Source organism: Aedes aegypti, chromosome 2 (assembly GCF_002204515.2).
Source record: "Aedes aegypti strain LVP_AGWG chromosome 2, AaegL5.0 Primary Assembly, whole genome shotgun sequence".
Taxonomy (NCBI): Eukaryota; Metazoa; Arthropoda; class Insecta; order Diptera; family Culicidae; genus Aedes; species Aedes aegypti.
The window spans coordinates 187,382,857-187,396,826 of record NC_035108.1 but is presented as its reverse complement, the minus strand read 5'-3'; the positions used below and the strand labels follow the sequence as shown (position 1 = coordinate 187,396,826).

The window sequence follows — 13,970 nt, the reverse complement described above, 5'->3', positions numbered from 1 at the left end:
TACTTAAACCAATGAAAATCAATTAAAAATTGAGTAAACATGTGTTTCTGCCCTAAACTTAAGCGTTTGGTACTAAAATTGAGACAGGGCTTTAGGACCCTATTGTCGGTGTCGTATAACGAGGTGACAATAGGGTCCTAAAAACATGTCCCAATTTAAGTGCCAAACGCTTAAGTTTAAGCCAAAAACACATGTTTACTCAATTTTTTAATGTTTTTCTTTTGTTTAAGTCCAAAAAAACTTTTTTTTAGGTTTTGTCACACTCCTTGGCTAAAACTCAAATTTTGGGTGTATTTTGCTTTTCGTGTCCCTTCCGAAATGTCAGATAGGAACAACCCCAGTGTTAAAACTAAAAGCCCTGTGGTGTTTTCGTCGATTAGGCGAACGTCAAACATGATCAAAAGTGTCAAGGTTCATTTATGCACCCAATTTTTAAAGTAAAGTTTAAATATGATGTAGCCGTTACTTGAGCGGGAAAAATTGCCAAAATAGTTGCAGTAAAATGCTCTTTCGTGTCATTAAATAAAAACAAGATTTCATAAAACATTTTAGGGTTCCAATTTTAGCGTTACGTAATAAATGGACGCCGCCTAAACATGTGTTTCTGCCCTAAACTTGAGCGTTTGGTACTAAAATTGAGTCAGGGCTTTAGGACCCTATTGTCGACTCGAGTGAAGTGACTCGCCGTGTAACGTGCCTATTCTGCGCGGCGTGTGAGGTGACACGAGTCGAATGAGGTGACAATTGTCGACTCGCTCCCATTTGATTAACATTAGTCGTCTCACGTCACTCGCGGTGAGAGCGAGTCGTCTCGACTCACACGCCGCGCAGAATAAGCACGTAAATCAAATGGAGAGTCACTTCACTCGAGTCGACAATTGTCACCTCGCTATACGACACCGACAATTGTCACCTCACGCCAGTCGTAGAATAAACCCAAATATTGGACAGTTCAATAAACAATTTGAAATCATTGCCTACTAAGACCAAACCATAAACTCTGTAGCAAGAAATGTCAAAATCGAATCATCCCCTGCAGTTTTATAGCTAGCGTAAAATGCTGCGCGGCGTGAGTCGAGACGAGTCGCTCTCATTTCGGGTGATGTGAGACGACTAATGCGGAGCGAGTCGACAATTGTCACCTCATTCGACTCGTGTCACCTCACACGCCGCGCAGAATAAGCCTAACACACTAAAATTTTCCTGTAAGCAATTCATCGATACTTTTTTGTACTATATTCAAATATTTAGTTTTGTTTAGCGTTAAGGTTTTACCTTGTACAAATATCTTTGACAAAAAAAAATCAGATCTATATTATTAACTCAAGAACTCTCAGTTGCTGTTTCATGTCTAAAAAAAATACATAGGGTACCTAAAAAATTACACGAATATGTTGGCTTTAATAATCGTCAAGCTCAAGGTTTCGATTATCATTTTAATAATCGTTTTATTTGCTTAACATGATTTAAAAATGCTTTTGATAATTCTTCAAATGATTCAAATAATCATGTATCAAAATGAGTGTCTTCTACAAATTTTATGAGCGTTGTTTCCAATTTTTCGCAAACTAGCAGTTTCGCTTCCTTTTTGGCTTTTTCGCCCCCAAATTCAGTTTTACAAATTTCTCCGCGGAAGCCGCTCCCTTCTCTCCGCGGAAGCCGCTGCTATTTTCACAGCAGCCACCATACCATCCGACCGGCCAGTAGTAATCCTTACAGATTCAGCAAGCGTTGTTGCTGCCTTGCAATCCGAAAGGCATACAAATCCATGGATTCAGGGGACGCTGGAAAATGCTTTGCCGAACACAACCTACGCATGGATCCCCGGACATTGTGGGATACCCGGAAATGTAGCTGCCGATAACCTTGCCGGTACTGGCCATTCTTCTCCACGTTTCGAAGAAACGGTTCCCTTCGATGACGTCAAAAGATGGATTTCGAAAACCTTCAAGACCGTATGGGGTACTGAATGGGCTCAGTCCTACGCTCGCTCCACACATACGGAAAATCAAAATCTCAACCGAAAATAGGGCCGATTGTCCGTTTCTCCACGATCAACGAGTCATCTCCCGTTTAAAAACCGGGCATACACGGGTTTCGCATAACATGGCGGGACGTGGTCCTTTCAAACGAATATGCTCTATTTGTGGCGTTCAGAACTCTGTCGAGCACTTTATATGTGCATGCCCACAATACGAATCAGCCCGAAGATCATTCGGAATTTCAGGAAGTATTCGCAGCGCCCTAGGAAATGATGCGGCCACCGTGTCAACTTTAATAGGTTTCCTTAAAGCTACCAAACTGTTCGAACAAATCTGAGCCAACAATCCAAGCCAATAATCAAGAGCCACTTCATCGTGGTTTCGCAGTTCTAATGAGCTTTCGAATGTGAACATCACTAGGATGAGGGCTACCGACAATCTCGGTAGTTACACACAATTAGGTTATCAAATTATTTCAAAATAGGGAGGTTTCGCATTCTGCGGCGAAAATTTTCAATTAGGATTTTCAAATTAAGACTGTCTGTGGGTGTTACACGTATAACGATGACGGGACGACTGTCCAGCAATGTAGCTAAAACAGCTTTACTGTATAATGGCGAGACCCCATGGTTGGGCTCGAAAGGGGCATCCCCTAAGGGTCCTCTTCTATTTTTAAGAGGCACCGTTCCGGTGACCTCTCCTGTCGAGTGTTGAACTAGCTGTAAGTTAAAAAACACTAAAATAAAGAAACAAAAAAAAAAAATGAATGGTTGACGCTGCTAACCGCATGGCCACATAGGTACCTATATTTTGTCAGCCCAATATGTAGATGATTGCGTTTGTTGAGCACACGTTTTTTTTTTTTCATTTTTACATAACGTCGGATTGGAAATTAATGCTTTCATTAATCCCTCTACCTGCAGCATAATAGGGTCCCAAAACCATGTCCCAATTTTAGTACCCAATGCTTAAGGTCTAAAAGCAAAACCATTTTTTCGGTTTTTGATATTCTGTCACACCAGTTGGTTTAAACTTGCAACGTTTTGAGTATAAACCCCTTGGTTTAAGCTCAAACGGTTCAAAATTGGACCCATTTTTTAAATTAAAGTTCAAATATAATATTGCCGTCACTTGAGCGGAAAAATATGCAAAATTAGTAGCAATAAAACGCTCTATCGTGTTAATAAACCAACACACTTAGATTTTTTTCACGAGCTCGGCTGTGCGAATCTCGGTTTCCCAATTTTAACCGAGACCCAGCTAACAATTTGTCCGGTTGCTTAGCAACAAAGCACGATTTACTGAAACTCGGCTTATATTTACTGAGATCCCAGGCAATTTGTTTGCCGACTTCTCGGCTGTGCGGATCTCGGTTAAAATAAGCCGAGATTCGGCATTCTATTTTAAGTGTGAAGATTCTGTCAACAATTTTAGGACTCGATCAACCAATATTACAATTTCTTTATAGGCATTTGTACTACGATAGCGATCGCCAATGATTCAAAACGAATATCGATATTGCGGCGCTTATATTAAATCCACATCCAGCGGCGGCGGTAACGCGCAATATTTATCGAACGCTATAAAAAACACCGGGTATTGTTGTACCGTGATGTTACCATATTTCGCACACGCTCCTAATTTCGCTCCTTGTCATTTTGTCCATTGTTGTTGATACATATTGTATTGAGTAATAGGGTCCTAAAGCCCTCTCTAATTTTTGTACCAAACGCTTAAGTTTACGCTTACCATATTTCGCACACGCTCCTAATTTCGCTCCTTGTCATTTTGTCCATTGTTGTTGATACATATTGTATTGAGTAATAGGGTCCTAAAGCCCTCTCTAATTTTTGTACCAAACGCTTAAGTTTAGGGCTGAAACACATGTTTACTCAATTTTTAATTGATTTTCATTGGTTTAAGTACAAAAAATATTTTTTTATGATTTTGTCACACCTTTTGGTTTAAACTCAAATGTTGGGTATATTTTGTTTTCCGTGTCCCTTCCTAAATGTCAGATAGGAACAACCCCAGTGTTCAAACTATATGCCCTGTGGCATTTTTGTCGAAAAAGTGAATGTCAAACAAGATCACAAGTGTCAAGGTTCATATTCGAAACCATTTTTAAAATTGAAGTTTAAAAATGTTATAGCCGTTATTTGAGCTGGAAAACTTGCTAAAGTAGTTGCAATAACATGCTCTTTCGTATTATTAAATAAAAACAAGAATTCATTAAACATTTTAGGACCCAATTGCATTTTCTGTAACCTGAAGCAGAATTCTTCAACATATTCATTCTGTGACTGAAGCAGAATTCTTCAAAATATTAGCCAACAAAAATGTCTTTTGCGAAACATGTTCAAAATGACAGTGAGCAAAATTAGAAGCGCGCGCGGAATATGGGTACTCTGCGGTACCACAAAAAATATTTGAATCGCAATATTTGCTTTTCGAAACAATACTTTGATGAGAATCTGTTGTAAAAATGAAGCAACCGTTTTTGAGAAATATGCATATCTATTTGTGGTACTACGCTTCAACCTCGCTAAGCCGCACCTTAGAGATGAGGGATTCCACTCAAACTTTCACAGTAGCTTCTAGGGGTTCAAATGAAAAAATCTGGGGTGTAATTTAAGGTTGTTATGGTTTGGTCATTTGGACCACTTTGTTTATTTTACCTCGATAACATTTTACCAGCCTTGACTTCGAACAAATTTTAATTTAGTCGTTTCTAACATTATTAGAGCAGCACGTCATGCGTATATAAAACTTGCCAACTAACTGATGGGTGCGGAAAAGTTTTGTCATCTCAAGATTGTAAAATAAGCATTCAATTTATGTGTCCATTATGATTTTACGTTTAAGAATCACTGTCGCCAATTCATTCAATTGAATTGAAAGCCTGTGCACCTTTCAGGTGTTCATCGAAGTGCTGATTTCACCTTTCGATCATCATACGTTCGTCCGAAAAGTTGTTCCCATCCTTATCCTTCGAGTTGCTGCACGATGCAGTGGCGACAACCGGTTGCTTTAACCGCTTGAGGTCACCAAGGAGGCCAATGGTACCGAACATTGTCAACACGGATAGTTTTGTGTGGTCAGAGTCGATATAAGCGCCACGATAGGTCTAAACATTGATCATGTCGGAGGTCACCCATCAATCAGAACGTGGTCGATTTGTGATTCTATCTGCTGCGATGATTGACTGCATATACGTTGGCGTCCCTAATCCGCTCATGAATAGATATTTAACTGGTACCAGTACAAGGTTGTGCTAAAATGAGCTGGATACAAAAAAAAACCACGATGTTTGAACATTTGAATGCTGCCCGCCCTCCAGAGTTGATTGCAAAGTTTGCCATTTGCTAGTATCCTGGTGTGCTTGATTTCAAATGTCTTTGGCTAACAAAGATCTCCTGGAAGGAATTAAGATTTGCCACCACAAATCTTTCAGTCATGCTGATTTTGTTACTCAAAGGATGTGATAATCGACATAAAACCATTCAATATTGTACCAACTGATTCGAATGTATTTGTTTTGTTAGTCTGTTTTTCATAAACGTACACTTAATGGACTTAGCATACAAATTTCTACTCAAACTTAAGAGAAACAACTACACAGAATTTTAAAAAATGTGTTCACAGAGGGTCATTGAACTGTGTGTGTGTGACCTTCTGCCCTAGGAGCAAGAAGTATACTGAAAACGAAAACATGAGAGTCTTTGAGTTGGTGATGCGCGAGGGGATGAAGATTCTCTGAACCTCGCCCCGCCCACCTCAGGATCAGCTCGTAATAAACCAGAGGGTTGAAACAGAATTACAATAGGACTGCTGCTGCTGCTGCTAAGCAACTCTCTCTCTCAGGGAGGAACGGACCCACAGATGTCGGAGATGCCAAGCGTCCCTTACTTCTTGGACTTTTTGCTCTTGTGGTGCGAACTGCCGTCCCTGCTGTCGTCACGTGACCGTTTATGACTACTGCTACTGCTACTGCTCTTGTGTTTGTCACTGCTGCTGTGGTGGTGCTTACTGCTGCTTCCGCTGCTGCTGCGGTGCTTATCCTTGTGCTTGTCGTTATGCTTATCCTTGTGGTTCTTGTCGCGGCTGCTACTCTTCGAAGAGCTAGATAGAAAAAGGAAAATTATTGGATTAGTTTTGTTGCAGGAAACTGAGTACACTAGCGGGTTTCCTACGAAAGGATGAAACACATAAAGCTGAAATTACAAAGGACTGAAAACATAGGTCATGGTTTTGGAAACATTCTTGGTAAAATTAACTTTAAAATTTGTCAGCGATCTTTTTTTTCTCAATCATCGATTGTTCTTACGAAACTCACTTGATGACTTTTAAAAGCATGACTAACTATGAAGTCAACTTAAATTTTTCGTTTTTTATACATATCTCGCTGAATAAAACATCTATGTAACAATGAGAGATTCTCTCCTCTCTCGTTTTTTTTTATATATCAGTTTAATACTAACATTCGGGCTGTCGCGCTGTTGTATTTTGCGGTAAATTCGACAGATAAACATATAAGTCGCATTATAATTGATGCACTAAATGCGGTTCAAGTAGTCTACAATTTCTTGTTGTTCTTCTTCTAGGCATTTCGTTTCCATTGGGACAGAGCATACTACTCAGCTTAGTGTTCAATGAGCTGTTGTGAAACAACCTCTGCGGAATTGAAAATGCATCGGTCGGACCGGCTAGCAACATAAAAACGCCACAAATAGCTTAAATCATTTTGCAATTATTTTATTTAGCATACTGGTCATCATCACCCTTATCTGCCTTCTATTCCCTAACTCTGACTTGCTTTCTTCTTCATTCCATTCATTTTCTTATACTAGTGGTACTCACGAAACTCTTCTTGGGTGCACCCTTGTTTCCTACCGAATCTCTGCATCCTGTACCTCTTGCCTCACACCGACTCGTCACCGCAACTGTCCGGGTATGCCGCAGTGCCTGTCACCAGCGAACTGAAGTCTGCGCCTCGCTTCAACTGTACGCTTCGCTCCCTGTGTTCGGCCACAGAAGCGAGATTGGCGCCTACTGATGGTGAGTGGTCTGGAGATTCCTGAGCGCCCCTTACCCTTTCGCATCAACGGTTCGCTACCGTGACGGGGTGATCCGCTCCCTGCGTCCGACTGCACACAGACGTCCGATCTGACTGCACTCCGAAAGCTTCGAAACTGTAATAATGAAAAGAAAAGCCCTGGCACGTTCCTCCAGTTAGCATCGTCGCAAGTCATCAAATTCGAATGAGGCTACTCACTTCCAGTGGAAGGCTTTTCTGTCCTGCACAACTCTCGCAGATGGCCGATGGTCGGTCTAGCTTCTAATGAGAAGGATGGATCTGCAAGGAGAGCACTTCGTTAATCCATCTGCAGGCTTTTGCGATGGAAATGACTTACGAAGCTGATTACCGCAATATTCGGTGGTCGTGAGTCACCGCGCAATTGGAGATGATACTGTCTAGTGCCGTCGTCGGCGAGCCTTCCGTACTGGTATTCCTCTGTAAGTGCTAGTTGCAGTTAAGCTGGCTCAGACCGTCCAAACAGCTCGAGGACCGAACTGCGTGCTTTGGAATAAAGGGAAATGTCACTGATGACTAGTTCCTTCCGGAACTGCTGGTAGCTATCACTCACCTCGGAGTCAATGATTCCGTCCGTGGTCCGTTTGATGTGCTGATCGGCTTGGACGTGCCTCTACCCTTGCTCTCCGTGTTGGATTTGCACGTGGGCGTATCGTTGGTGCCGCCTAATGAATCCCGACGGTACTTTTGGGGATCACGCCTCGTTTTCCTAGGGTTAAACGCCTTATTAACTGACTGGCCATTGCTTCCGGCCGAGCACTCACCTTTTGTTGGATTTTCCGAACAGTTTTTCTGCTTCCAAACTGCGCAGTACCGTGTTGATGCTCTGGGACAATTGGGTTTATTCTACGACTGGCGTGAGGTGACAAATGTCGGTGTCGTATAGCGAGGTGACAATTCTCGACTCGAGTGAAGTGACTCGCCGTGCAAATCAAATGGAGAGTCACTTCACTCGAGTCGAGAATTGTCACCTCGCTATACGAGACCGACATTTGTCACCTCACGCCAGTCGTAGAATAAACCCAAATTTACTGATTCGGTGGCGCTTGGCGGTTCTAACTGGGATCTGACTGAAGCCTTAGCCTTGTTGGCTTTCTGACCGATCTTAAAGTACACTTTCACGCAGTTTCACTCCGGCGGACTGGGCACTGACTTTTTCCAACGCCGGTCAATTTAATACTCCTCACGGACGTTGACGAGTGTCGGTGTGTGAGGACGAACGGATGCGGTTGGTTTTTGTTCAGTGGATGACCGATTTTCACTATCGTATTTGTTTTCAAGATAGAGTTCCCAGTGGGCTTGGATATTTTCGTTTGGAATTTATGCTATAAAGTATGCACGCATAACAAATACTACTCAATGCTAATACATAATTTCTATAATGTAACACAACCTTACCACAGGCGCAGAGTTTTTTGTGAGCGCTGACAGGCAGCTCACAAAAAACTCTCAGACTCACTTCTTCAAGAAGTCGCAGAGAGAGTGGAGCAGATCCGAATGTTATCACTTAAGTAGACCTTAAGATGTTGATAACCGCAGCAAAACTAACATACGCGAGCTATGTAGCTCACCAGATCCAAAAGCTCAAACATAAACAAAACAAACATAAAGACAGCGATCTGGTGATCTGAACGCTCACTAATGAGCAAATGTCTCTGCGCTAGTTCTTGTCCCATCTTCTGTGCTTTGCCGTTCCTGTGGCAAACACTCAAAAAGATCTATGCTAGCTTTAACAACTACAGTAAAACTAGAGATCAAACATGTAACGAAATGTACATTTAATGTTGGCTAATGTGAGAACGGTAATAGTGGATGTTGTCAGTTACGATTGAGAAAAGGACGCATTTCCTCGACCTAAATCACTACGAGCCCAGATAGGAGGCTTTACCGCGCCCCCCGGTCGCGTTACTTTAGAGGAAGATTTCGTAGTGACCCCCATGCAACCGACTACCACTTCGTTCAAGACCTGTGCCTGGAAATCAGTCAGGTTGGATTCACTTCTCAGACTGCGATGTGTCCGATCGGTTGATCGGTGGCGCGCTTCAGGTCCGACGACTTGTGGTCGACTGCAAAGGGTTCCAACTGATGATTGCTTGATGGCTCGTAGTGTTGGAGGTTCAGACCGTATTCGACAGATGATACTGGTGTGCTGGTCCACTGGTACGCAAGGAACGGCGAGGTTTCGGTTCGGTGATCTTGGACCTCTAGCCTCTGCCGCTGAACGTGTTTTGGTGCAGCGTATGCTCGTCGTCAACAGCTCCTTGCTCGCTGTCTGCATAGCTTATCCGGCATTTGGAGCCACCTTACTAGCTTTCGGAGTCCCAATCTCCCTCGCCGGCTGTGCTCACCGACCTCCCTTGCACCGACACTGTTTCTGGTATTTGGGGCCATCCTCTAACTTTCAGGGTTCCAATCCCCCGGGCCTTCCCTAGGCTTCGAACCTCTCTGGCGTTGTATCTTGGTTGTCGCTCCTCTTTCTTGGTGTTTGGAGCCTCCTTACTTGCTAGCTAGCTTTCAGGGTCCCAATCTCCCGGGCCTTCCGTCGGCTGCGTTGACGCTGTCTCTGGTATTTGGAGCCTCCCTACTAACTTGGTCGCTTTCAGGGTTCCAATCTCCCAAGCCTGCCGTAGGCTCCGCTACGTACTCCTCCTCTCTCAGTACAGTCCAGGTGCGATTCTGCTGCGCCTGGTAGTGGCCGTAAGCTTCGAATCCGCGTCGAACCGAACTCAATCGTCGATCTCCGGCTCTCCACTCCTCCTACCCAGAAGCCAGCTGGTGTACTGCAGAGATCTTTGCTTCCCGTTTCCAGAAATGCAAGGTGCGATTTCTCCCGACTCGCGAACGGCGCGCGGTACACTTTCTGGCGCGATGAAAGTGTTGGTGTACCGCTGAATTATCTCCTTAAATCGCCTGGGACTTCTGTTCTATGACCACAATGCGTGTGTTCTTTCCTTCTCGGCGAAGGCAGTTGTCTGCAATGTGTTTGCTTTCATAGCTGGACGCTGGTCAAGGTGGAGAGGTAGTTTAATAGAATGTTGTTGCTCATCACACCTGACTGCTGGATTCAGCTCAGCTTCGAACTTTTTCGGCTGGAAAATGCCGCTGAACGATGGCTTCGATTCTGGTGCAGAGAGATGAAACTTGTGCGGAGCAGCACCGTCTAGGTCCTCCGTGATTCCGGAGCGCGTTGAGTTGATTCTTCACTGCGTTCCTTCTGCTACCCACAGGCGTTGTCTGTCAATCATTCTGCACACAGGAATCGTAACCGCTTTGCGTGTTTTGATGCTTCTCCGTAGATAATCTGTGGTTGGCAGCTGTTGCTGCTTACATAGCTTGATAAAAAGGCTTCACTAGTCCGGTTTTATGTCCTTGGCATGGTACTGTCCTCGTTTACCATCCCTAACGTCTTCCAGCATGTACAAGTTGCTCCCCAAAACCTTAATCACTGTAGCCGGAACGAACTTGGAGTCGAGTTTGCGATTTATGTGATCTATCTTGGACGATTGCGCGAACGTTCTCCGCCATACGAGATCTCCGACCTTGAATACGATGTCCCTTGTTCTCAGATTGTACCGCTGCTTTGTCTTTTCGTGGTTGTTCTTGATGCGTTGGGTGATAAATTCGTGGATTCGTCGGATCGCTGAGAGACGTACTTCCTGCGCTACCTTCGGATCATTGGGCGTGTTCAACTCCTGCTGAGTGTAGAGGTCAGTGTGCAGTATCAACTCCCTACCGAAGTTTGCAAAGTGCGGACTGACACCCGTGGCTTCATGTTTTGCTCCGTTGATAGCTGCTACGATGGCTTGAAGGTTTTCGTCCCATCCCCGGTGATCTTCGTCTAACAGGGCTCGTATACAAGTGATCAGGACTCTGTTCACCCTTTCCGCATTGTTCACCATCGGACAGTAGAACGCAGTCTTCATATGGATGATGTTATGCTTGGAGATCAAAGCCTTGAATGCTGCTGATAGGAATTGCTTCCCATTGTCCGAGAGGATAATACGAGGTCGAGAGTACCGCAAAAAGACGTGCTGTTCTAGGAAGTTTACCATTTTCGCCGAATCTGCAGAACGCATGGGATGAACGACGACGTACTTTGTCACCCAGTCTACCACGACAAGCATCACTGTGTTTCCGGCGCGAGATCGGGTGAATGGGCCTACGAAGTCTACCGATACCAACTCCCATGGCACGCGAGCAGGTTTAGGGCCACCCATGTTCGGCATCATTATTCTATTCGGCGCCTTGCTTGCTTTGCATGTTTCGCACGCCCTAACGTATCGTGCTACGTCCTCAATCATTTTCGGCCAATAGAAGTGGTTCTGCAACTTCTGCCATGTCTTCTGGAAACCAAGGTGAGCTCCTGAGGCTGAATCATGGAATTTCGCAATCACTCCAGCTCGCTGGTTGAGCGGCACGATCTTCTTCCACTTGTGTGTCACGGCTCCTTCTTCATTCTTGCTCCTGCAGTTCTTGTAAAGTTCTTGGTTTACCACACGGAAATCCGGAAATTTGTCCCCGGCTTCCTGCACTCTCTCCATTAGCTTCTGGTACCACTGGTCGACGGCTGCATCTGCGGAGAACACCAGCGTACTAACAATTCTGGAAAGCGCGTCCGGAACAATGTTGATTTCGCCCTTCCGGTACTTTATATCGAAATCGAATGCGTTTAGTCTCAGTATCCACCGGCTCATGAGCGCTGTTGGGTTTTTCATCGACCTCAAATAGCTCAGGGCTGAGTGGTCGCAGTGTACGGTAAATTTTGTACCTTCTACGTACCCTCGAAACTTTTCTATTGCTCTTATCACGGCTAGGCATTCTCTTTCGGTTACTGAGTATTTCCGCTCCGACGACGACAGTTTCTGAGAGAAATACGCGATTGGGTGCTCTTCTCCGTCTGTTTCCTGCGTCAACACCGCCCCAATGGCTACGTCGCTTGCGTCGCATGCAATTGCAAACGGCTTGGAGTGATCTGGCATTGCTAGCACAGGCGCTGATACGAGTGCTGACTTTAGTTTCAGGAACGCATCTTCTGCATCCTTTGTCCACCGGAACTTCGTTTTTGTTTTGGTCAGCTCCGTCAGCGGTACTGCTATTTTGGAGAAGTCCGCTATGAACCTGCGGTACCAATTGCACATCCCTAGAAATCGCTGCACTTCTTTCCGGCATTGAGGAGCTGAGAAACGCACAATGCAGTCGATCTTCTCCTGATCTACATTCCATCCGCTTTGATTCAACACATAGCCCAGATACTTCATCTCCTCCAAACAAAATTTGGATTTTTCTGCGGATATGGTCAGACCGGCATCTTTCAGCCGCTTGGCCACCTTTTCAAGCATCTCAATGTGTTCTTCGATCGATCTTGAACAGATGATGATATCATCGAGGTAGTGGAACACATGAGGCTCCAGATCCGCGAAGAGGTGGGTCATCAGCCGCGCCAGGGCCTGACTCGCTGTGCATAACCCGAATGGCACCACTTTAAATTGAAAATGGCCTCTTTGTGGCACCGTGAATGCTGTCACAGGACGAGATTTCTCTTCTAAAGGCAGTTGCCAGAATGCATCCTTTAGGTCGATCGCTGATATATAGTTGCATCCGCTGAGGTTGTTCATAATGGCCGATATTTGTGGGATGGGATACCCCTCGTTTACCATCACCGAGTTTAGGTGTCGGGCATCCAGGCAGACTCTGTACTGGCCGGTCTTCTTTTTTACTGCCACCAGTGGATTATTCCATGGTGAATACAGCGCTTCCTCTATCACGTCGAGCTCCAGCATTCTGTCAATCTCTTTATTCACCTCATCTAGGACGTACTTGGACATCGGATAGTACCGTTGCTTCCGAGGCTTCGCATTTCCAACGTCAATGCGATGGACGTAACGGTCCGTTCTTCCCAATTTTCCGGGTTCTGCTTTTGGGAAGTGGCTAATGGCTGCTTCAAGTCGCCGCTTCTCTTCTTCGGACAGCGCCTTCATCGACACTTGCTGATGGTTATCTTCTATGCCAGGCTCCAGAGTCATCGTGCAGCAGACTGGTTTGATGCTGAATGCGTTCCAGAAGTTCATTCCGAAAATCACACATGTCGGCAGCGTGGGGAGTAGCAACATCGTCACGACTTCATTCTTGTTGTTGTAGGCTATGGGCAGGGCTGGTAGCAAGAATTGGTACCGAAAAAAGTTATTTTAGTGACCAAATTTGAGAAATAAGTGACTAAAAAGTGACTTTAGATTCTTGAAAAAGTGACTAAAAGTGACTTGAAAAGCAAGCCGTAATCAATTTTATTTCAATTCTAGTATACTGTTTTACGATCAATATCAATTATGATTGGGAAAATTCCATATGATCTTCTGCTGGTAGTAGGTCTAGTTGAGTACCATATTTGGACATTTTTATTGTGCTTCGAAAATTACAAGATATCGCCTAGAATTTTTTCAAACAGGGTAGTTTATATTTACGTAAATAATCCTTTTTTAATAGATTTTCAATCTTTTAAAAATTTTGTGTCTCTTATATTACCAAAGTATTTTATATTGTAAATTTTAATAAGAATTTGGAACATTTGTAAAATTGAAATTTTGTCATTTCACGTTTCCATTTAAATTCCAGCTCTTCTACCTAATAAGGTCAACATTTTTATGCACTAAACAATATTTCAAATAAAAAATGATGACAGAAGATCGAATTTGATTGAAATACTGCTTAAACCGCGTCCTTTAACGCCGAATAAGGAAGAAATTTTCCATCAGTAAGTTTAATGGAAGGTATTCACATTCTAAGACTTCCTCGTGAAATAACGACAAGTAACTTTTCGTTTTGCCGTAAATTTCTTATTACTCCGAAGACCTCTTCAGGAGTTTGTTTTGTGATTTTTACGAACTTTTTATGTAATT

At 43.8% G+C, this 13,970-nt stretch overlaps 1 protein-coding gene and 1 long non-coding RNA gene across 3 annotated transcripts in view; both read right to left on the bottom strand.

Moving 5' to 3' along the window:
• Positions 1-5,489: 5,489 nt before the first annotated feature.
• Positions 5,490-13,970, bottom strand: part of LOC5575496 (FACT complex subunit spt16) — a 35,270-nt gene continuing 26,789 nt past the window's right edge. For both annotated transcript variants that reach the window (XM_021843447.1, XM_001661959.2), the window contains one exon: positions 5,490-6,104. In XM_021843447.1, coding sequence (XP_021699139.1) covers positions 5,888-6,104 — 217 coding nt within the window. In that variant the 3' untranslated portion in view covers positions 5,490-5,887. The remainder of the gene's footprint in view (positions 6,105-13,970) is intronic.
• Positions 6,670-7,923, bottom strand: LOC110676263. The gene is made up of 5 exons (XR_002500218.1): positions 7,842-7,923; positions 7,631-7,786; positions 7,397-7,563; positions 7,258-7,338; positions 6,670-7,197 (listed from the first exon to the last, which is right to left on the bottom strand). It is a non-coding gene; the product is annotated as an uncharacterized LOC110676263 (long non-coding RNA).